The sequence below is a fragment of the Pantherophis guttatus genome, chromosome 11 (genome assembly GCF_059756535.1).
Source record: "Pantherophis guttatus breed Tessera chromosome 11, ASM5975653v1, whole genome shotgun sequence".
NCBI classification, from domain to species: Eukaryota; Metazoa; Chordata; class Lepidosauria; order Squamata; family Colubridae; genus Pantherophis; species Pantherophis guttatus.
The window spans coordinates 26,412,303-26,436,560 of NC_142073.1; the positions used below are offsets into that span (position 1 = coordinate 26,412,303).

Here is a 24,258-nt window from a genome sequence, read left to right on the forward strand (position 1 = left end):
TTTCTGAGTCTATTTCCAGTAATGCATTATACAATCTTTTAATATGCATCTGACTTTGATCTCTAATCTGTTTCACCAAATTTTCCTCATTTTGCATAACCCCAATTTTTTGATCCTCCCTCCATCTAGCTTGAAGCTGACCATACTGAAACCAAGTATAAATTATCCCTTCTTCTTTTAATTCATCTAGAGATTTCAGTTGCAACTTACCCCTTTCCAAAAGAAGAAGCTCTTTATAGGTAATCACCTCTATTTTTTACTCTATACTTATATTTTCTATTGCATGTCTGGGATTTGCCCATATAGGTATAGTTCAGCTTATATTGGTACTTTTTCCAAACCCTCAACAATGCATTTCTGAGTATATGACCCTTAAACACTTTATCCACTTTTTTTTCATACAACAAATAAGCATGCCATCCATATAACAAATCATAACCTTCTATGTTTAACATTCTTTCTTCAGTTAGGTTAAACCAATCACTAATTTGTGATAAAGCTGCTGCTTCATAATACAATCTTAAATTAGGCATTTTAAGACCTCCTCTCTCACGTATATCCTGTATAATTTTCAGTTTCACTCTTGGTTTCTTCCCAGCCCAAATAAAAGTATTAACCCCTTTCTGCCATTCCATCAGATTTCCATCTTTTTTAAGCACTGGTATCATTTGGAACAAAAATAAAAACCTAGGTAGTACATTCATTTTTATTGCTGCTATCCTTCCCAGTAGTTATAGTTGTAACTTTTTCCATTTTTCCATTTCTTTCTGTACTTTTTGCCAAAGAATTTCATAATTATTTTTATACAATTTCGTATTTGAGGCTGCAATATATACTCCTAAATAATTAACCTTTTTAACTACTTCAAACCCCGTTATCCTCCCTAACTCTTCTCTTTGAGTTATAGATAAATTTTTAGTTATCATCTTTGTCTTGTGTAGATTTACTTTAAATCCAGATACTTTACCATATTGAGCTACTATATCCAACATATAGGGAGCCGCTTCTATAGGTTGAGATAAAGTAAGAACCAGGTCGTCTGCAAACGCTCTAATCCTGCTGTCTAATTACAATTCCTTTTATTTTGCCAGAATCACGTAGCTTATTCAACAAAACTTCTAAAGTTAAAATAAACAACAATGGCGACAAGGGACAGCCCTGCCTCGTACCTTTCTCAATTTTAAACACATCTGTTAAACCTCCATTAATTATTATTTGTGCTGTTTGTTCCTGATATATTGCTCTAATTGAATGTATGAAATACTCCCCAAAGTGCATTTTTTCTATTATTTTAAACAGAAATTGCCAGTTCAATTGATCAAATGCTTTCTCTGCATCCACGAATATAAACGCTGCAGGGACCTGATTATTTTTCTCCAAATATTCCAATAAGTTTATAATTTGCCTAACATTATATTTCATCTGTCTCCCTTTTATAAAACCTGATTGGTCATTGTGAATAACTTGTTGCATAACTGGCATTAATCTATTTGCTAGTATTTTAGCAAAAATTTTATAATCCGTGTTCAAAAGTGAAATTGGCCTAAAATTTTCAGGTTTGATAGTTTTGATCTTCCTTCGGAATCAATGAAACAAAAGCTGTTCTCCAAGAGGGTGGAACTCCTCCCTCTGATTGAATTTTACAAAATAGAGTTCTAAGCGGCTCTACCATTTCAAGCTGTAAATTCTTATAATAAACAGCTGTTAGTCCATCTGTTCCTGGAGCTTTCCCTATTTTTAACTGCTTAATTGCCGCAACAATCTCCTCAGAAGTTATTGGTTGATTCAATCCTTCCTTCTGTTCCAACATTAATTCCAAAATATTCCCTTCCTTTAAATATCTGTCTATATCTATACCTTGTATTGAGTCACTAGCATATAACTTTGTATAAAATTCCAGAAAAGCCTTTTTAATCATATTCTGTTGGTAAACTTCCTTACCTCTATATTCTATCTTACTAATGACTCGTGCTTTCTGTTTTTTCCTCAACATGTAGGCCAACCACCTACCTGGTTTATTGGAATTACAAAATGTATTATGTTTAGCATATTGTAAACTAGTTGCCACCTGATCATATTAAATTGCCCTTGTAGTATATTTATTGTTTCTTTTACTTTCTTATCTCCTGGATTAGATATAAGTAATTGTTCTTTCTTTTTTATTTCTTCCTCTAACTCTTTACGCTTCTTTTGTTGTTTTAGTCTATATTTATTATTCATATGTATTAGGATACCCCTCATATAGGCCTTACTAGCATCCCAGACCATTTCCATAGGAGTACCCTTGTTCATGTTAATAACAAAACATTCTCTCATTTGTTTTTTAAGCTCCTTTACATTTTCTTCATATCTAAATAAGTTTTCATTCAACCTCCAAGACCTCCTTTCTCCCCTCTCCTGTTCAAATTCAATCCAAACCGGACTATGATCAGTTAAAGTTCTTGGATATATCTTCGTCTTCTTCACCCTGGAAATAAAATCATTTGTGATTAGTATAAAATCAATCCTGGAGAAGGATTGGTGTCTATCAGAAAAAAAAGTAAAATCTTTTTCCTCCAGGTTACGTTCTCTCCAGATATCTCTCTGTTCTATATCTTCCATCATATAAAAAAAAAGATTTAGGTAGTTTTGCACGTGCTGAAGTCTTTGATAAGCTTTTTTTTATCTTTCTGCGTATCAATTACTCCATTCCAATCACCCATTAATATAAAAGATTTATAGTCCCACTGTATTATTTTAGTATGTAAAAATTTATAAAACTTGTCTTGTTGCTGGTTAGGGGCATATATTCCAATAAGAAGCATTTTTCCAGACTGTGTCAATAATTCAATTGCAATATATCTTCCTTCCTTCCTGCCTCAATTAGATTAGCTGATAGTTCTTTCCTTACATATATGACTAGTCCATTTTTCTTCTCTGGCGCTGATGCCACAAAATTTGTACCTAATCTTGAATTTATCAAATATTTTTGGTCTGATAATCTAATATGTGTTTCTTGTAAGCAAATAACATCGTTGTTAAATTGTTTCAAGTAATGAAATACTTTCTTTCTTTTTTGTGGTGAGTTTAGGCCATTAACATTCCAAGATAGGAATTTAGTTGCCATCTTTAGCCTTTCGAAGCCTTGTGAGCATCAGCTGAAGCTCCTCCTCCACCTTACTCTTCGGCCTAGCTCCCCCCACTGCTTCTGTTTTTTGGACTTCTTGAGATGAATCTTGAGATTGTTGCCCTTTTGATTGTTGTTGTTGCAATTTATAAGTTGATTGGGTCAGTCGTTGTGCTTTCGGCTCTCCCTTCTTAGGTGGTTCCAAAGTTTGGGTAAGCCCCCAAAATCCAAATCTTCTTCCATAATAATTCCTCCAGCTGCAGCTGCAGCGTAGGTTTGTATCTGTTTTCCATCTTTTTCAAGATGGAAAACAGATGTTATGTTATGTTTTTCAACATAACATTACATCTCCATATTCTTCCTCTCCCCCCCCCGGTGAGGGTGGGGATCCAGTCTGTAAGACATTTACATAAAAATCTTTTGCCTTCCAAACTGTGTTTAACCAGTATCTTTCTCCTTTATAAGTCACTATTAGACCAGTTGGAATGTCTCATCTGTATGCCACTTGTTGATTTCTCAACTCATTTACCAGAAAGCCAAAGTCTTTCCTGCTTCTCAACATCTTTGGAGGAATCTCTTTCAGAACCACCACCTCCTGCCCAGCCACCTGAACTTTATTCTTGTAAGAAGCTTGTAAAATTTCATTTCTGATCCTCCTAGTTGTAAAGTAGATCACCACATCTCTTGGCAGCTGTCTTTGTTTTGCCAACCAGGAATTAACCCTGTAAATTTTATCAATTTGGATTGCCACATCTTCTGGTCTTCCTTTAATTATCTCTGTAACAACATCAGCACAAATGTCTTTTAAATTTTCTTTGCTATTTTCCTTCAGGCCTCTCAATCTCAGAGCAAACTCCATAGATCTATATTGTAACATTACCAATTCATCATCCACTTTCTCTGTTCTAGTCATGACATCACCCATTTTGCTTTCCAAATTTAAGTTGGCTTCATTAATTTCTTCAACTTTCCCATCAAGCTGAATAACAAGATTTGAGAGTCCTGATACAGCAAAAACAATATCATCTCTTATTTTATCGTGCTCCTTTGCAACTGCTCCCTTGATCAAGCTTATGTCTTCCTCAATTTTCTTAAATTTCCTTTCAACAAGTAATGTTAAATTGTTGGGCTTCCGGTTTGGCTTCCGTTGCCGCCAGACGGTCCCTTGAGACCGCCAGCCTCGTCGCCCATAAAGAGCCGCCTTTACAGCTGAAAGGCGGCTCGAAAAACTCCGTTTCCGTAAGGAAACGAGAGAGAGAGCTGGCGAGGGCAGGTAGAGCTCTCTGCGAAGTCCCCAGAGTTCTTTTTTTGTCTCTGGGGAGGAAGCAAGATGAGGCTCCCTATTTTCACTCGCCGCTGCTCCGGGCTTCGGGAGAACTCTGCGCTTTGCAGAGCCAGGCGATGGGACCAGACCAACTAACGAAAACTAACAGATTCTCTGAACAAGAAGGATGAAATCCGGACCTGGGACCCTAAATTGCAAGTATTTCCAATAACCCTAAGACTGACTTTAAAAGTAAAGAAGAGTGGAAGGGGGAAAAAAAGAAAGTTTAAAATGGCGACTGGCTGAGCTTGAGAAGAAAAGCTGAAAGCGAAAGTCCTTCCGTCTGACTAGTTCAATATGTTACAAAGTAACTGAGACAACAGCGCTGGCTAGAACTGAAGAGAAAAATTCCTATTTTATGCTTCTTCCTTCTTAGAGACTTGATATTGATATTGTTTGGAGAGAAGTTTTCTTCTTTAAAGGGGGGAAAAATCTGCTTGTGTGGCAGGATGGCGTTAAAACTGACAAAGCCAGACAATCAAGCTGTGGGGGGGGGGCTCCCCCATTTATAAACCACATGAGCAAGTTTTGAGCTTGCAGACACAGAGGAATGGCTTTAAAGATCTAACGCAATTTGTTCTGGAGGAGATGGCAAGACATGATGAGATTGTGAACCAGAACCTTGAAAAATTTAGACAGGAAATTAAAGAGTTGGTTCAACAAAAATATGATAAATTCAAACAACATATGATAAATTTCTTAGACGCAATGATAAAGATGGATAAAGAGATTAATTGAGAAATAGAGTCTAAAATGAAGGAAGTTGATCATAAGATTTATAATTTGGATAATAAAATACAAAGAATTGAAAATGATTTAACAATGATTCAAGAAAATAGCTCAGAAGTAGAGTCAAAAATAAAGGAAGCTGACAACAAGACTTACAATGCAGATAATATAAAACAAAGGATTGAAAATGAAGTCACAATGATGCAATTCAGATTTATGGAATTTGTGATCAGAATTAGGGGAATACAGGAAAATAAAAAAGAAGATTTGAGAAAGATGTCTGCTGAAGTTCTGGCTGGGATTTTAAAGGTTAATCCTGAAGAGGTATCCTGTAAGATTGATAAAGCCTACAGAGTAAATTCTTGGATGGCAAAGCAAAGGCAGTTGCCTAGAGATGTGGTGATTTACTTTAACGATAAAGGAATAAGAAATGATATTGTGCAAAAGTCTTTTAACTCCATTCTTGAAATGCATGGAAGGAAGATTTGGATATTTAAAGAGCTGCTGCCCAAGATGCTAAAAGATAGAAAGGATTTTGGCTTTTTGGTGACTGAGCTAAAGAAACAAAAAATCCCATTCAGGTGGGATGCTCCAGTTGGAATAATATTGAGATATCAAGGAGAAAGATATCAACTAAATACTGTTGAAAAAGCGGAAGAATTTTATTATAAGGTTCTTAAAATGGATTCAACATCTCCATGTATAACACATGAGGGGAATAAAGAAAAGCAAAATCAACAAGAGATTGAAACCCAGGCTAGGCAGATGGAGGTGGAGGTAATGGAAAAACAACAATTTACAGAGGCCTTTTTGGATGAGCCGCTTTTGGATTCTCCTTCAGAGGTTATAGTTGGATTACCTATAAATACAAGAGAGGCGGCTTTGGACTCGAATGTGATGACTTATCAAGTTACAGACCAGCATGGAAATCAATCAGTTGATATACAACTCATAGAAAGGCAACCAGGATGGAGATCTAAGCCACAAAAAGTTAAGAAGAGAAGAAGCAGGTCCTACAAAAATAAAATTTTTTAGACTAAACAACAGTGTAATGCCAGTTACTTAAGAGACGATTAAATACATGAAAATATAGCTGAGGCAAAGTATTGGTTTATACTATTTTGAGGAGAGTGACAGATCTCTGCAGTGCTGTACTTTTGGGATGTGGAAGATGGCCTTAAATTGAGTGGACTGGAACTTTCTATTTTGGACTCTTTGACAAATGGATTACATTTATGCTGAGCTACAAGGCAAGAGAACTAAGGGATTGGGGCATGCAGAAGATCTGGTTGTTACCCTAACACGGTGGTTGGAATGAGTAATCTAGATGAAAGACATTACAAAAGACACTATATGGAATATAAATATAAAGTCACTCTGGTGGTTTTTTGATATATGAAAACATTTATTATTGACGGGGGCAGATGGTAATTGAAGATACCGAACATACTGTTGGAATTAGAATTTGATGTTACCCTAACATGGGTGATGGAATTAACAATCCAGTTGAAAGACATTACAGAAGATATCATATGGATTACAAGTTTAGAGTCATTTGAGCATTTTATTTATATATGGAAATATTTTTTTTTAGTGGTGTGGGCAGAAGAACAAAGATATTGAAAATATTATGTATGGTAGACCTGTAGGAAAGTGGGTGGAGATAGGTTAGTTTATTGATTGTTTAGTTTAGGAAAAGGGATGTTATGTTATATTAATATATGTAAAAGATTTGAATTAAGAGATATCCGCATGGGGGAGGAGGAAATGGATAGATTATGAGTAGAAATTGCTAAATTAGGATTTATTATATAATTTTACAGCTGAATGTTGTTTTGAAATGTATAGTATAAGGGGGATATAATAATATTGTTAGAAAGAAAGAGTCAGCATATGGCGGGTGGAGTAAAAAGGATGGTAAAGTTTTATATAACCTGTTACTAATTTGAGTTTTATCTTGGAGAAGCCACAGGGGGAGGGGAGGGGGAGGGGGGGTTAGGGAGGAGGGGGAAAAAAGGGGGGGGAAATCTGTATTTGAAAAAAAATTTCAATAAAAAAAAAAGTAATGTTAAAATCATTAAGTGCTGCATCTTGACTCTGGGTCTGGCTCTGTGTATCAGCCGGAAGTTGTGCTTTCTGTGTCACCACTGACACAACTGGAGAGCCTCCCCCTCTTTTAACAACTCCTGGTTTCACTTGTCTAGAAGCCATTTTTTTTCCTTCCCCTCCCCTTTCTTTAAAAGCAACAAAGTCCTTAAAGATGTTAATTTATAGTCTCTAATTTGCCAGACAGAGTAGTTTTTTTTTTCCTCTTCCCTCCGCACTCTCAGTTCCCAGCAGTTAATAGGCCGCTAATCCACTCTCCCAGCGCAAAGTTCTCAAGCACTTTCATTTTTGGCTTTCACTTTCAAAGCCCTAACAAAGACGCCATCTTCTGCCTCCAGCTCAAGATTCAAATTGAAACAAAGTAACTTCGGAGTTAAGCTCTGTACTTTTAAGGCTTGTTCTCCTGTTTTCCGCTCTGCCTGCGCTTGGGATCAATCAAACTTACTTTTAAAAGCAGGATCGGATCGCGGCTTCTCGCCCTGCTTTTGCAGAGTCGTCCTGGCTCTGGAGCTTCTTGGCGGGCTGACTGAGGAGCTCTCACCCTCCAAGCCTCTAGGAATGATCCAGAGGACTTTTGGGGGGCTCTACTCTTGCCCACCGGCTCTCCTCTCCTTCTTTTCCCGAAGGAGAGCTTTTCAGCCGCTAGACAGCCGATTTGCGCTGTCAAAGCGGCTTTTACGGAGACGCAGGGCTGGCGGTCATAAATGACCGTCCACGGAGCCTGCGGTGCCAACCGGAAGTCGCCCAGCGATGGCTTCTTAGGAACAGGGCAGACCACAGCCTCCTTAAAGTGCTGGGGCACCACCCCCTCCTGTAGGGAAGCATTAATCACCACCAGAGTCCACCCACCTGTCACCTCCTGGGAAGCTTTCACAAGCCAGGAGGGACATAGGTCTAAAACACAGGTGCTTGCGTGCATACTCCCTAGGATCCTGTCCACTTCCTCAGGAGCAACAGGGTCAAACTGTTCCCAGATAACAGGGCGACTTACCTTATTTCTTGCTGGTCTTGCGGGCACTTCTTCCATCCCTTGTTGGTACCTAGGTCGTTCAGGGAGACGTGTGACTTTCTCTCCACCCTGAGATACTGGTCCAGCGTGGCTGCGGCTGTTGCTTCATGTTATAATAGGCTCCAGGAGGAGGAGGGGACGCCGTCTCCCCCATTGTGAAACACACTAAATTTAATTATGCTGTGCAAGGCAGAGAGCAAGTTTCGCGTCTCCCTGAGCGACCAAGGTGCGCGCAGCACCAACAAGGGCCAGAAGAAGTGCCCGCAAGATCAGGCAAATACAGGGGCGCTTCGCTCCCGCTCTGGACTATAGAGTGAATCTCCATCCCCTGCCGTCACCCTTACCTTCTCAGGCCAGGAGAGGAGTGACTGGGAGGGGAGGGCGAGGGGCAGGGTCAGCCAGTGGTGGGTTCAGTCAACAGGGAGCCCTAGCGGGGATGAAAGAGCTTCATTTATCTGGGAACCTGAAATGACTCTTGATTTAAATCATATCGTAAGAATCACCCAAAGAAGCAAAAAAAACCACAACACAACCCTTGCCTGTTTTTGGAAATGCTTGAAGAGGGAACACACACACACACACACACACACACACACACACACACAAGAGAGAGAGAGAGGGGGGGGTGGGGTGGGAAAGAGAGAGAGAAAGAGAGAGGGGGGGAAAGAGGGAGGGAGAGAGAGAAAAAGAGGGGTGAAAGAGAGGGAGGGAAAGACAGAAAGAGAGAGAAAGAGAGGGGGTGGGAAAGAGAGAAAGAGAAAGAGAAAGAGGGAGGGAAAGAGAGGAGGGAAAGAGAGAGACAGAGAGATGGAGGAAGAGAGCAAAAGAGGAGAAACGGAGGGAGGGAAAGAGAAAGGGAGGGAGAGAAAGAAGGGGAAGGAAAGAGAAAGAGAGGAGAAAGCGAGAGAGGGAGGGAGGGAGGGAAAGAGAGAGAGAGGGAGGGAGACAGAATGGGATGGGAGTGAGTGATGTTGCCCACCCAGGTTTTGTGGATCCCAGTGTTTTCTTTTCTTTGGAAAATGGGTCCAAATGGCTCTTTGAGTGTTTAAGGTTGCAGATCCCTGTTCCAGGAGAAAAAATATGGAACCCTTCATTTATGTGGGTATAGAGGACTAACTGCGGTATACATAGAAAATGTTTACCCATTGCCCCGATGAAGGACATGCTTGCACATCTAGCCAAAGGCAAAATCTTTACTAAATTAGACCTGTGGGAGGCTTATTACCAGGTTTGGATCAAGGAAGGTGATGAATGGAAAACTGTGTTTAACTGTCCTCAGGGATACTTTCAGTTCCGAGTGCTCCCCTTTGGTCTGCAGAGAGCCCAGTTGTGTTCATGCAACTGATCGATGAGGTGTTGCATGACTATTTGTACAAGGGGAAGTTGGTGTATTTGGCTGATATCTTAATATATACTGAGATTATGCAGAAACATGTGAAGCTGGTGCGAGTGGTCCTAAAGAGACTTTGAGTGATCAAATTGTATGCAAAGCTCTCTAAATGCGAATTTCACCAAGATAAGATTATTACCTGGGTTACCGCATATCTCATGAAGGAGTAGAGAAAAGGTGCGGGCAGTGTTAGAGTGGGCCCTCTCGGCACCAGGAAGCAATTACAAAGTTTCTTAGACTTTGCCAATTTTTACCTGCAGTTCATCCCATTTGCCAAAATTGAGTTACTGATTACCAACCTTTTAAAAACTAAGGGCAAAGGCAAGGAGAAGCCATGTCAGCCACTTACGTGGACTATGGAATGCGACAGCGTTCAACAAACTCAAACGACTGTTTGCGGCGGAACCCATGTTAAAGCACCCTGACCCAAATGCTCTTTTTGTATTTCAGGCAGATGCTAGTGATGTGGTTAGTTTCAATTTGTTATAATTTGTTTCTTTGTGCATGTTTCGCTTCAGACCTTTCCTGACTTTTACTGCAATCAGTTCTTTCTTAGTAAAATTATTTTTTCTCTAAATGTATGGAGTCAAGGTTTTTTTTCCCTAGGAATTGATCCAAGGCAACCCTGTCATCAACCAAGCAAGATTGCGTGGTTTTGGAATTTGGACCTTCTGGTGACAAGGTTTTTCTACTATTGCGTTGGGATGTAAAGCACTGTAAAGCTGTATATAAGTCTAAGTGCTATTGCTACTCATACTCTTGTGACCTCTCATCTGGATTACTACAACACATTCTACATGAGATTGCTCTTGAAGAACAGACCTTCATGTGGTGCAGAATGTGGCTGCAAGGATAATAAAGGGTGCCAGATGTTCAAAGCACGTAGGACCACTTCATTGGCTACCAGTGTGCTTCTGGGTGCAATTCAAGATGCTTTGACACCTTTAAAGCCCTTCCTAGCTTGGGACTGGCCCACCTAAAGGATTTTTTCCTAGACATTTCTACCCATCTAGTTAGATCCAGCTGACTGAGCATGCTATGGGTCTCATCAGCCTACAAATGTTGGCTGATAGGGATTAGGAGACATGCCGTCTCTGCTATAACTCCTTTCAGAGTTTAGAATGACCCAGGCCCTATTGGCCTTTCATAAAGCCTTGAAGACCTGGTCATGTGCCTGAGCCCGAGTTTCTTAAGGAACCCATTCTTTGGCTATATTAACATCTCTGGCAATAGTTTTACTTGGCAACCATATAGTTATTTTGCATTGCTTTAATTGTGTTATGTATTTATGATGTGCCCCACCCAGAGTCACATGTTGAGATGGATGGCTACAGAAGTGAAATAAAATAAAAATAAACAAATGCAGCAATTAGATTTATTGTTTACAGCAAATTTAAAGCTTATGCATGAAGGTGCTATTTTGTGGAAGAATATTTAGTAAGGACTGGTAAGAAACACAAAGAATTCAGCAAGAAAAAATTACTATGTTAGGCACTGACCCCCAGACTCATTACAGCACTTTGTTTGAGTGGACTGATAATATTTTTTGGGGGGAAACTCAGACCACCTAGAACACGAATCAGTGTTGAATTAATCAACCCAGAAAGCTCATTGCTGTGATGGAAGGCATCCCTTCCCTCCTGGGTATGAGGACTCTATTCCATCATGCATTCAGGATACAAACAACCAGCTGAAACTATCCTCTTTCAGATATGAGGTATAGACTCAGCTCTTGGAGAATGCTCTGATGCTGGGAAAAGTGGAAGGGAAGGAAAGAAGAGGACAACTGGCAGCGGGGTGGGGGTGGGGGCAATGCTGAAAGACATGAAAGACCAGGTTAAGGGGACACCATCATGGAGAGCCAACTATATGGTTGCTAAGAGTTGATGTCAATTGGATGGCTCCTCCTCCTCCTCTTGAAGGTTATAGCTATAATAACCTATAATAACGCTATAAGCGTTTCTCTACCCTTCCCACTCCTTAAATGTAACCATGAAAATGGAGAAAGGAAAAGACAGGAATTCACAGGCAGCATGCTGCCCCTGAATAATTTTCTGTCCCCGGCTCTCCAAAGGCTCTTCCTTGTGTAGGCTATCAGGCTGCACATGAGCCAGCAGATCCAGCTGCTGGACATCCCGGATGTTTCCTGAAGAGCAGCAGCTGCCCCCAGGCTGCCCCAGAAGGCAAACATCCCATTTTAATAATTTTAAATTGGAGTATTTTAATTTTTGGGGTTTTAAATCGGCCAAATCTATTTAATTATTTTAATTTTTAATTATTGTTGTGTCTTGTGTTTTTAAATTGGCTGTACACCGCCCTGAGTCCTTCGGGAGAAGGGCGGTATAGAAATAAAATTATTATTATTATTATTATTATTATTATTATTATTATTATTATTATTATTATTATTATTATTATTATTATTATTAAGGGCCTGGTGGCTCAGCAGACTGATAGCATTGTGATTAACACCAGCTGTCTGCAATTACTGTAAGTTCGAATCTTACCAGGCTCAAGATTGACTCAGCCTTCCATCCTTTCTAAGGTAGGTGAAATGAGGACCCAGTTTGTGGGGGCAATAAGCTGACTTTGTATAAATATACAAAGTATGAAGGCTATTGCTGAATGCATTTTAAGCTGCCCTGATTCTCCGGAGAAGGGCGGCATATAAATCAAATTTTTAAAAAAAGAGCAGAGCACCTCCTCCTTCAGATTCTCTGCAACTCTGAAGAGGCATCCCAGCATTCATGAGGTCAACTGAGAGCTGGGACTTGTATTCAGAGTCTCCTCATAGATGTCCCTCTTCCCCACCCTGCCTTGGGGAAGAGTCCCAAAGTGCATCTTCCAAGATGCACTTTGGGACTTCCAAAAGGTAAGATTGGACTCACTCCAGGCACACGCTAGCAAGCGGGTTGCTCTCAGTTTCAGGAGAGAAACCTGTTGGACAAGGAACGGAGGAGATTCAAATCCAGGTCTATTCTCCAACGGGGAACTTCACTCAGCCCAACTCTCTCATCAGGTGCCAGAGGGGCAGGAACTGCTCTGTGCACCACCTTGAGTCCCTAATGGAAAGGTAAGGGTATACATAAATCTAACACACAAAGCCAACAGTCACAGTGTCTGTGCAGAAGCCAACCAGAGCATCTTATCTTCACCCTGGGCAACCAAATGCCTAACAGAAAGCAACAAGGGGCCCCTGGAGGCTGCCGGACACAGACCTGGAGACTCAGTCAAGAGGCAGCCTTGGAGGCCTGCAAAGAATCCCATCATGGCAGCAGGTGAAACACTGGGGGAAATCATGCAGAAATGGGACATGCTTATAGATATATATCCTTGGTCTTTAATATTATTTTATTGTTTTAATCTATCGTTTGACACCCAGAGTCACATTAACAGGCTGGGTGGCTATATAGGGAAAGGAAAAAAGGAAAGAAAGGAAAGAGTCCTCAGTGAAATGTCCATGGAGAAGACTAGCCACAGCCTACAATCTCCTCTCCTCCCAGGTCCCCATTTTAACCTCTCATTGAAAGGATGATGCGGTGTGAGAGTGTTTGGCCTCTGAGAAGGGGGCCACTCTCTGTTCCTGGACTCTGTTTCCTGCTTCCCTATCATTTTGGTTTCCATTGTGGAAGGGATGAAAGGACTTTTGTCTCATTCGGAAATCCTCTAAGACAGCCAGGAAACCTCTCCCTCGCTCTGGAAGCCAAGCGTCCCCTGATGGCCTGGGAACAAACCACCAAGTAGTCCCTCCCAGGACTCCACCTGCAGGACCCTCCCTGGGGACACCCGGGGCCCCTGCCGGGGTGGGAGAAGGCAGCCGTTCACAGGAAGGCAACTTTTCTCTCTTCTTTGTGCGGTGTGAGCTACAGGAGAAGCTGGCAAGAGGCAAGGAAAGCCACATCCTGCCAGAGCACCAATGCCCAGCACTGCCATGGCAACAGGGCCAGTGCCAGCAGAGCCGTCAGCTGCTCCTTCCTGAGCAGCACCTCCAGCTGCCAGTTCCCAGCCCTTCCCCTCCCACCCCACAGCCAATGGGCCTCCTCCCCTTGGAAGGAGCAGCTGGGCTCTTTTGGGCACCCTGGGAAGAGGGGGCCTGGTTCAACTCTCCAAGGAAACATGGGTGGTAGAGCTTCAAATGTGTCTTGGGGAAAAATGGCAGCAAATAGGCATGCTGGGGGAGGGGGATTACATTGTGAACAAGAACCCCTTTGTTCTCCTTGGCATCCCAGGAAGATGAAAGGAGGCAGCTGGTATTCATCTTCCACCACCAGTGCTCAGATGACCTTCTGCCGACTGGCAGAGAGACTGAGAACAAGGATTTGAGAACAAGGATTTTGGGAAAATGCATGGCGTCTTTGCACTAGGCTGCACTGGCTCAGAGGGGAGTTAGATCATCCCAAGGGAAGCAGCTGACTTTGCCCCCACTCCAAAAGATTTTGGCTGCAACCACAGTCACATGCCTGGTCTCCCAGCTCTGCAAGCATTTCCTCCTGCTGCTCAAAGACAGGCTTCCCTGCACACTCCTAAAGATGCATGCTCACACCCTCCCCCACTGCTATGCTGGAGCAGCTCTGCCAACCTGAGAGGATTGTAGGCAAAGAAGTCTGCAGTGGGGCTAGATCCAGTTTGGCTTAAATCTACAGCATTAAATGCTGCCAAGACCTTAGGACGCCCATGGGACAAAGTGGGGCAGAATCTCAGAGTCTCTGCTGCATGGAAGAAGGCCGTGGGGTCTCTGGAACTGATATAAGCCATTCTGCCCAGGAAGAAGGGGAGGAGAGCACATCTGTCCTTGCCTGCCCCATGGAATTGCCGCAGAGCTGGCTTGAGAGGGCCCTTCAGATGACAAGACCCCCTTTCAGATTCAAATGCCCAGGCTCACCCAAGAGCTGCACAATGGCCACAGAAGAGACATGGCTGTTTCCTAAAATCTTCCAGGTGGGAACACACCGGGGGCTGCACTTCCCTCCTCCGCCTGAGCAGCAACCCAAGGGCAGGCCCTCTCCCTGCTGCCCGAGCGGTCCCTCAAGCGCTCCCTCCAGGACGACCGACTCATACCAAGGGCAGGATGGAGCTTTGAAGCTTGCCAAGGGCACATGGAGCAGGCCTGGTTGAGCCTCTGTCCACAAAGAACACAAAGAGCCAAACCTGCCCTTTTAAAGCTCTTGGGAGCCTTCATGCCGGCTAAAGGAGCAGAGCCACCCCAGAGACAACCAGGGCGATTCCACCACTAGCCTTCTAGCAAGCAGAAGTGAGAAGTTCCTTCCACAAACAGATGCTTCCTTTGGCTTGATTCAGAGGTTTAAATGTCTAAAAAAGTGTAGAGCACCCACATATTCTCACTCATGCCTCAGTTTCCCTTTGCAAGTAGACAGCCTCAAGTCTTCCAGTTGCTTCCTCCAGTCATGCCCACTTTGGGCTCAGCAAATAACCAGAGCTTCCCATGCAGCAAATCAAGGAATGAACAAAGGCTCTTTGGGAACTCTAGGAATCCAAGGCCACAAAGTCGGTTCTCCCTGAGAAATCCAAGTGCCCTTGGGGACATCAGCCCTTGCAAGAGACCAACTTCTGGCAATCACAGCAGAGGAGGAGTTAACAAGGGGCAAAAGCGCACCAAGCTTGTTGGTCGATTTCTGATCACAACACTGCCAAGAACCGGCAGCAGAAGACTTTGGTTTATTTCAACCAAAGTTAACATCAAGTGGAAAGATCTGAGTTGTTAGAAAGCATCGCCTTCCAAGATGCTCCTTCCAAGAGCCAGAAAGAATGGCAGGGGGAAAGGGAAGGGAGAGAACCCCAGAAAATCATGGCTTGGGGACCACACCAACATGGTGATCTTGTTTTCTTGGCAGCATCACAGAAGGGAGAGGAACATATAATTTACTGGTAACAAGCACACAAAGGAGTTGTCTCCTCTGAGAGAAAAAAACTAAAGAGAATATTTCAGAAAGGGTAGAAATAGGCCTGCACATTATTATCTCCATGTCTGCGTGAAAGCTGGGACCCATCCAGAAGAATCCCTGGCTGGATCCAAAGTCCAGAGAGGCCCTTCCCTGGCTGGGAAGCTTACCAGGAGGAACCAGCTCTCCAAAGCTCACTTTCTTTTGCCAGTGAGAAAGAATTCCTTCATTCAGGATCCAACTCTGGCCGACTCCCAGAAAGTTAAACAAGGAATAGCGATCAATGAAAGTGACAGTAAAAACAGCTAGGCTGGGGGGTACAAAACTAAACAAAAACGGGGGGTCACACAAATTCATTTTATTGATTCAGGGGCCAAAGGAAGGGAAATTTCAAAAACACTGCAGTAGATGAGTCAGAGTCAGGCGAAAGAAGTTCAGAAATCTCCACATTCCTGGGTCGGAGGAACTTCGACATCCATGGCCAGGATGAAGCAGCCCCAGAAGATGGGATGAACAATAAAACAGCAGAGAAACTCCACTTACCTCATCAGAGTCATCAGACAAGGTCTTCAATAAGATTGGGAATAAGCTGTCCGTGTGCCGGAACATCTGAAAAGCAGAGAAACCTTCAACGAGACAAGTCAAAAAGCATCATGGAATGTTTTATTTATTTATATACCATACTCCAAACCTGCCCATCTCCCTCACAGAGTGACACTATCCCTGTCTTGTGTTGCTCCACCTGGGGCCCGCTCCCCATCCCCCTTGCATGTGGAGGGATGCCTCACAACCACTATGGCCTACAATCTCAAGAATTTACAGCATGGTCATGTTATAAAAATTGCTATAGTTATGCTTGCAGCAAATCAGGACTAAAACAAAAACTTTAAAAATAATGAAGATGGTGTCAGACATCTGAGCGGTCTAACAGATTGTTCTAATTTTGGTAAAATCGTGAAACCGAAGAGGACCTTGAGGCTGTGGGGCCCAACTTCTCATTCAACGAAGGAGAGGCCACGGCTTCCCTTGGTCATTGCTCTTCCCCCTTCTTCCCCATATAGGAGACCTTTTTTAAAACCTTTGAATCCACCTTTTTTCAATGTAAACCCCACAGCCTTGAATGAAAGAAAACAGCCCTTGAGCAGTCTCTTTCCTCTTTGGGGAATTAAAGTGCTGCTATATTTCCAATTCTCTGTCAGCCTTTGAGGCAGGTCTGGTCAAGGAAGGTCAGGCATGGCAGGGACTTCGGGAATACCTTTCATTGTGGGTCTAGGACAACTCACCACAGGGCAAGAGTTACAATAATATTGAAGAAATGGTGGAATAGAATCATTAAAGAAAGGATGCAAAAGGAGGGGCAAAATAAAACGTGAATGAGAATAATTAAATTGTTGAATTGTCCCGGGGCAAGTTGTCCCACGCCCTATTAAATGTTTTTCGAACTAGCTGTCTATTCGTTCATCATGGCACCAACCCATACTTAACCAGCACACTCATCAGTGCCCCCTGGGGCATTTGATTTGTCAATCAGTCTTCTTGATCTTCTCTAAAGTTTGGATCAGTCCTTGTGAGGTGTGACCCATCCTTGTGGCAGCAATCCTTTTTGTAGAAAATTCCGATCATGGTCCCAGCAGTCAATTCACTTCCGTGAACAGCACTTGAAAATGCAATTATTCAGTTACAATATTCTCCATTACTTCTTGGTTCTCTTCCACAGGCAGATCAGATGGATGAAAACAGCTCCTGGGTCCTCAGGATCTGGCACATCCTTCCTACATCTTCCAATTGCCTGATGATGGAGCTTTACTTTCTTGGAAGAACCTTTTGTCTCTATAATATTTCTCCTTACTCCATGGAGCCTATCCTTAAATATATTATCAGGAAGCTTTCCTTAATTCTTGGCCGGATAAGCCAGAAAACTGAACATAGAATGGTCAAAAAATGTCAATCCTACCATGTTGCAGCCCAGCTTCTAAAAAGACCTGAAGGTGTTACCAGAAACACATTAGAGACATCACGTTTTGGCAGGCAGACAGAATTATCACTGGGCTTAGTGATTTATTTATTTAATTCATCCTATTTATATAGACATCCATCTCACAAAATTTGACTATGGGTGGCGAACAAGCCATGAAAGGAACAACATTAAAATATTTCACAATAAAAAATATCAAAGGACTAGGGGAGAGCTATATAAGTTATAGATAATGTGATCACCTCACTAATTCACCATTTCCTTGAGATCCCCATCTCTGTTTTAAGGGGTTTCAGGAAGGATATCAAAGATGGGCCAATCTCGCTTTGAGGGGAAGGATGCTCCAGAATTCTTGGAAATTGTTGTGTCACTAGTCACCAGCAATAATTCTTTGTCTTCACGTAGGGCACAGCTGTGCCCCCTTTACCCTTCAGGGTCTCACTGTTCTATTTGGTTCATTGTGGCAAGTACAAATCACACCCAAAAAACCACACATACCCATTTTCCTTTCCTAAGGGGTTAGAACTCATTTTTCCAAGGGTCTGAACATCCAGAATCTCTCTCTCCTGCCTGGTTATGACTATCCCCATTAAGCCCTCTTCTTGGAAAGTCTTCTGATGGAGAACTGATTCCAGAGTTAGATGCCTGAAAGCCTAGGTTTCAGCTTCAGAGAACTTGGAAGGTGCTTCAATCCAGACAGGCTGACTGGTAAATGATCATTAAATGGGAAGTGTATTTATGGCAGCCATGCCCAGAACTTTGATGTGCAAAGCAGCTACAGCTGCCAAAAAAGACTCCATTGTGTTTCAGTGACTGACCTTCCCTTGCACCCCTTTTTTGGTTTCAAGAGATACAGCTTCTCATGTAGCAAGTAACCAGTGCTGGACATGCTGCTTTGTATGCACCAAACATAATGAATTTATCACATGGGTAAATGAAGAACGCTTCTTATTTCTGAGTAACATCTATGGAAGCATCAAGAAATAATTTGCTTGGTTCAGGTGACACTAGATTTGCTATTTAAATGGCTCCTTTTCAATCTAAACAAAGGTCAGTAGCAATAAAACTCATTTCTCAAGATCAGGTTGGATCTGAAGGCCCACCTTGCGTGGTGTCTTGATGTACAGGTGGTACAGCCACTTCAAGACTGCAATCCTCGTCATCATCCCAGTAGTTGAATCATGAAGGTGGCAATCCAGGACCTGCACAATTCCATCAAGGTTCAGGGTCACACAACTTCTCTCCATGCTGTAGATAAAAGCAGGAGCAACAGATTGGTCTAGTGGTTAAGGCACCAGGCTAGAAATCAGGAGATTCTGAGTTCTAATCCCACCTTAGGCACAAAAGCCAGCTGAGGGACTTCGGCCCGGTCACTCTCTCTCAGCTCAACCCATCTCACAGGGTTAGGCACAACTGGCAAAAACTGAGATCAGCAGAAGAAATCCACGAGGCTGCCCAAAAGCTCAGCAGAGTCTCAGGAGAGCCATCCCAAGGGAGCTCCTTCCTCAGAGGCCCTTCGGTAGCTGAGGACTCAAAACTCCCATATGCCTACTGACCAGCCTCTTTCACCTTCAGAGTTAGAAAAACCGCACATGCAGGGAATTAAACCCTGCAACTGAATTCTGCTCCCAGTTTGGGTTTGCTAATTTCCCTTCTGGGTGGAGGGAAACGCAGGGCTGCTGGGAACCAGATGACAGTGCTGGGAACAGCTGCCCCTCCAAATAGGCCAAAAGAGTGATCTGCTCACTTCCCTCCACCCCCCTCCTGGCACAGGCCTCCTCCTCCTCCTCATCTCTATCATCACTCTTTCAAAACAAGGGAGTAACTGACCTGGCAGGCACGAAGATGTTGGTGCTACTGAAATCCGGCTCACTGGAGACATCCAGGCAGCCTAAAGGAAGAGAGCGCAGCTGAGCTTCACTGTTCCCCAAAATCGACCGGGAAAGAAGCTGGGGGGGCAAACTCCTTTCTTCCCAGGCCCAGCTATGGCTCATCTACTCACAGCCATCCCAGGCACGGCTGGCTCTGCCTACTAGAGGAGCGGAAAGCAAAATCATCATCCCCCATCACTGCCTCATCAGCAAGGCACACGCTCTCTGCAGAGCTTGCCACAGCCAGGCCCATGGATGACGCCTGAAGGGCAACGGGCTCAAGGTCAGGCAGCTCTGGCACAGGGAATGTAACAAGCAGCAGCCCTCCCTCTGCCCCCAGGCTTAGCTTCTCTGAGAGGGCGACATGCACCTTCTGAGGAGACACCCCCCCCCCACCACGAGCAAACTCTCCCTGCGTGGGATTCTCCAGCTGATCCTCTAGGGTGCTTTCTAGCTTCTAGGGAGAGCCAGCTGGGAATTGCCTGGCTGCAGCTGTCTAGAGCCTCCACTCCCAGGCCAGCACTTTTCCAACCAGGGGCCCGTGGCCTCGGCAGCCACACTCCGGCCCCTCTGCAGCTTCCAGGCCACCTGCTGGCTCTGCAGCAACTCAAGCAAAAGGTTACGAAGCAAAAGGACCATTGAAGCCGAGCTGGCAACTGCCCCAAATAAATAAGCAACTCAGTGCAGGTTGAATGACTTCTTAATCCGTTATCTGAGAGAGGGCGAGAAAGGAGGGGAACCAAAAGGGACCTGCAATTCAAAACAACAACCAAAATGGAGAAAGCAACTTCACAATGGCAAAGGAAACTCCCATAAATTCAGGATTCGTAATACTCCTTTCACATCTGCAGCATCAGTTGCAGTTCTTGCCGCTGCGATCAATCAAGGAAGAGCCGGCCACTCTGGGCAGCCATAGGCGCCTGCCCAGGGGGTTTTAAGGGAGGGGATCCAGGGAAAACCAAAGCCACTCCAGAGCCCTAAACTGGTTAAGGGCCCATTGCCTGGCTGAAGAAGGTGGCATTGGACACCAGGCTCAGATCTGGCTGGCTTAGCAATTTGCCCTTCATGCTCTTTAATTGAGACCCAGAGGCCTAAGCAAAGTCCTCTTAGCCCTGAGAAGATGGAGATGCTGCTACTGCCTCAGGTACAGCAAGAAACCCCTGGCTATTCCAGGGTTTGGAAAACAGGACTCACCACTTGGGGGCTGTTCTGCCTTGGGGCCAGCCTCTTCTTGGCCAACCTCTCTTTGGGGGGCTGGCAGAGTCTCCCTGCCCTCGTCTGCTTCGTCATCTTCTGGGATCACTAACTTCATCAAGCTTTGGTTGCATATGGCGGCCACTTCCTTAATATCTGTATCTCACTGATCAAAGAAGATTTTCCAACAAGACCGGGAGAATCCCCCCAGGAGACCCACAAACTGGGGAGCCTCAGACCCTCAGGTGGTGAGGTTGGGATTAGAGGGAGCTCCTCCTGTCCAACCCCAGAAGGAGTCTACAACTCTCAGAAGGGCTCCTGGACTTTGCAACTGATTTCCAGCTCTGGAAAACGCAGGCCGGGACGCGACACCGAGGGCAACCCAGATTCTGTCTCCTTCCCACATAGCTACGCACACCTCCTGCTTCCTCTCACCATCTGCCTTGTGAGCCCAACCAAAGCTCCTGCAAGGGCAGCGTGGCTGCACCTGCTCGCTAGACAGGACCCCAAAGAGCCCCACCCGTTCGCCTGGAGAAGGTTCCTGGTGACACCCCTGTGTGGTTACTAGAGGACCGAAGAGCCTCCTCTTTTGGGACTGTGCGCAAGAGGAGGGAGGCCCATTTGGCTTCTTGATTTGTAGCATTAATTTTGCCACCAATAATTTAAGTTTATATCGTGTAATATCAAAGTTTAGACTTTGAGGTAACCATTGAAGCAGTGAGAGCTCTCTCTCTCACTTGCTTTCCAAACAAACCGAGTTGTGAGCTTGCTCTCTCACCCAGGAGCCACAGCCTCCCCTCTGCAGCTGAAACCCACCCAGGGAAGTTGGAGGAACCCAAGACTCAGCAGTGGAGTCACAACCCACCCCCAAGGATTCTGTGGGGCTAGAAGAGCAGCCGCCTCCCCCGGGGAGCACAGCCCCTGAAAGGCAAGAGGTGCAGCAGAGCAGATACTTTTCTTGCGGTCGTCGTAGGACAGGCAGGGCAGGACAGCCGTCAAGATCCCAGAAGAATAGGGAAGCATCACCCGGCCGGCCAGCTGGATGAATTCCCGCATCCAACACATGGCGGTCAGTTGGATGAGATCATCTGTGGGAAAAGGAGTGTGCACAGTGAAAGCTCAGCTGCTACTTCTACCACAGGTGCCACCCCACAGGTTTCATAAGCTAAGGGCACCTCTGCCCTCATCTCCCAGAAAGAGAAAAAATGCCAAATGAGTCGCAAGCTAAAGGAAGTAGGACACACGATGTGTTTGACGGGAGGCTCTTAGAAGATACAGGAACACTTACCAGCTGCCTCAATCAACGACCATTTGAAGTTGCAACAGCACTGAAGAAATAACTTTATGACTAAAGCCCTCATTTACCCCCTGCAGTGTGTGTAAATGATCATACTTACAGCCAATACACATGCCCTCTGCCTGACCTGTTGCTTTTCTCCTTGCACAGCAGAGAGATACGAGAGGAAGGAAGGCCAAGAGAATAAGCGGGATACCACTAAGAATAGCCCCAGAGCGAGATGGGAGGCAAATAAATGTAACAAACAACAATAACAATACTACTACACTGGGCTATTTGCACAATGGCCTCATAGCTGATGGTGCCAAGATACTGCTTTTGTTGTCTTATTTCCCAAGGTGCACCTGCTTAGTCTCTTGTAATCCTTCCTGGCCAAAGAATGTAAACACAAACCTGACTTCCACTCTTGCTCATTATGCCAACTCTGCCATGTCTCAGGCCTAAGAGCCTGAACACACAACACACAAATGCTGAGAGGGGTCAGCCAGCTGAGGGTGGTTGGGAAGATGCTGCTGTGTCCTGTTGAGCCTGGAGCGCGTAGACTTGGTGCACTTTGTGTCTCATCTCCGTGTTTGAAAAGCATTGGGTTCAGAGATGGACTGGACGCTTAGCAAGGGAAAGCATGGGATGCACAACGGGGAGCAACACAGGCGTACCGGAGGCCTGGCAGTGAATGACCAGGATGTTGGCCATCTCAGCGAATTTGACGTTGGCAGGAGTCTTCTTGATCTCTTTGAGAAATTCTCCCAGTGCCACTTCACACCTGGAGGACAAGGCCAGCAATGAAAAGAGCACAGAATGAAGCTGAAGCTTAGGACTATAAGAAGCACATTTCCAGAAAAGACAGCAATCGGCCAAAACTCCTGACACAAAATTTACTCCCTGCAGACTGTGGGGTTTTCTTCTGCACTTTGGAAGGGAAGGTGAGGCCGGGGCTCAGGAAACATCCATGCTGCCCTCCCGCCCACAGCCAGGGGGCAGCCAGATGCTCTGTGGGGTTGCCTGTAGGTTGACTTGGGGTAACAGGAAGCACCACCCATTTCAAACAAGCCCACTTCAGACTGCGCTGCTGGAAGGATTCGGACAATGGCAGCTTGTGCAGCTCGATGCCGCCCTCTGCCTCGGAGTGACCACTGGTCTCAGGCACCTTTTAAAGGCTCAGAGAGCTGCACATCCCCCTCCCCTCCTCGCGTTTATAGACTGGCAGCTCAGTTGCCAAACACACATTCCCAGACCCAACAGTGTCCTCACATTTTACGGATCTCTTTGCTGTTATCGCCTAGGATCTGGAAGAGTCCATCTAGAATCTCTGGCAGGTAATCTAGAAGATTAATGTCAGGAACAGATTCCAGCACCAATATCTAGCACACGAGGGAGCAAAACACAGTTAGAGAGCTGCACTCTGCAGTAGCACAAGAGTTCAGGGGCTCAGCCAGCAAGAGGAATGTGGATCCTGGCCACATCACAGGAAAGGGACACAAGGGACATGGGGTGTGGACCGGACAACTGTGGGTTCACATTAGCCAGAGAGCTCTGTGGCTGACTCTAGACTAGCCATCTTCCCTCTCAGCAGGGCTGCTGAGGGGAGATGCCAAGTTCCCACAATAATTCAAGAATCCATTCAGGGGCTGCCATCTCAGCTGGACTTTGAAAGCAGCAAATGGGTTCTACCCACATAAGCCATAATCTACATATATTGTTTGGTTTACCAACATAGCTGGACTTAGCCACTGTGGTCGTAAACCATGGCTTAATGTTCCCTATGAATCTATAACGCTTTTCTCTGTTTGCTGGAGAAATCAGGACTAAAAGTAAAATGGGATCAGTCTTCTGTCCTTGAAAAAAGCGATTTGTGGTCACTCTGGAGGTTGATGCCAACTCAGGACCATGAAGCCACCCACAAAAGTACTCCAAAGTTAATAGGATTTAAGCCCGTTATCTGCAGTGAGATTTCAGAGAAGATGCTGGCTTGTTCCAAATGGAGCTAAGGAGAAACGTGACCCCACTTCCAGAGCCGCCTCAGAGTAACAAAAGCCGAGCAGAGTGACCACGCACGCCTGCCGCTTACCCAGGAGATGATGAACTGCCGGGCATACTGGTTGTTGGAGTAAATCCGCTCTCGCAGCAGCGGGATGAAACTCACCAGGTCAAAGCGGCTGCTCTCTGTCACAATGTCCTGCCAAGGCAGAGAGGAGAGAGGAAGAGGAGGCCGCCCTCACCCGCCCGGAGGAGCCCATCCCTGCAGCCAGTCATGGATCCTCCCCATGGCAGGCAAGCTCAAAGGCCCTCCGGGTCCAAGTTTGTGGAGCCCCAGATCTCTCCCTATTTCCCTAAACTGGTTGCCTCACCAGGAGGGC

General features: G+C 44.6%; 1 protein-coding gene across 4 annotated transcripts in view; it reads right to left on the minus strand.

Moving 5' to 3' along the window:
- VAC14 (VAC14 component of PIKFYVE complex) overlaps positions 1-24,258 on the minus strand; it is a 67,086-nt gene that overhangs the window by 29,817 nt on the left and 13,011 nt on the right. For 2 of the 4 annotated variants that reach the window (XM_034425678.2, XM_087877174.1), the window contains 8 exons: positions 23,970-24,077; positions 23,153-23,262; positions 22,558-22,664; positions 21,558-21,692; positions 20,605-20,760; positions 19,370-19,430; positions 18,643-18,787; positions 16,108-16,173 (listed from right to left, as the gene is read on the minus strand). In XM_034425678.2, coding sequence (XP_034281569.1) covers positions 16,108-16,173; positions 18,643-18,787; positions 19,370-19,430; positions 20,605-20,760; positions 21,558-21,692; positions 22,558-22,664; positions 23,153-23,262; positions 23,970-24,077 — 888 coding nt within the window. Of the gene's footprint in view, positions 1-16,107; positions 16,174-18,642; positions 18,788-19,369; positions 19,431-20,604; positions 20,767-21,557; positions 21,693-22,557; positions 22,665-23,152; positions 23,263-23,969; positions 24,078-24,258 lie in introns of all 4 variants that reach the window. The other 2 variants (XM_087877173.1, XM_034425677.2) reach the window with 1 other exon arrangement.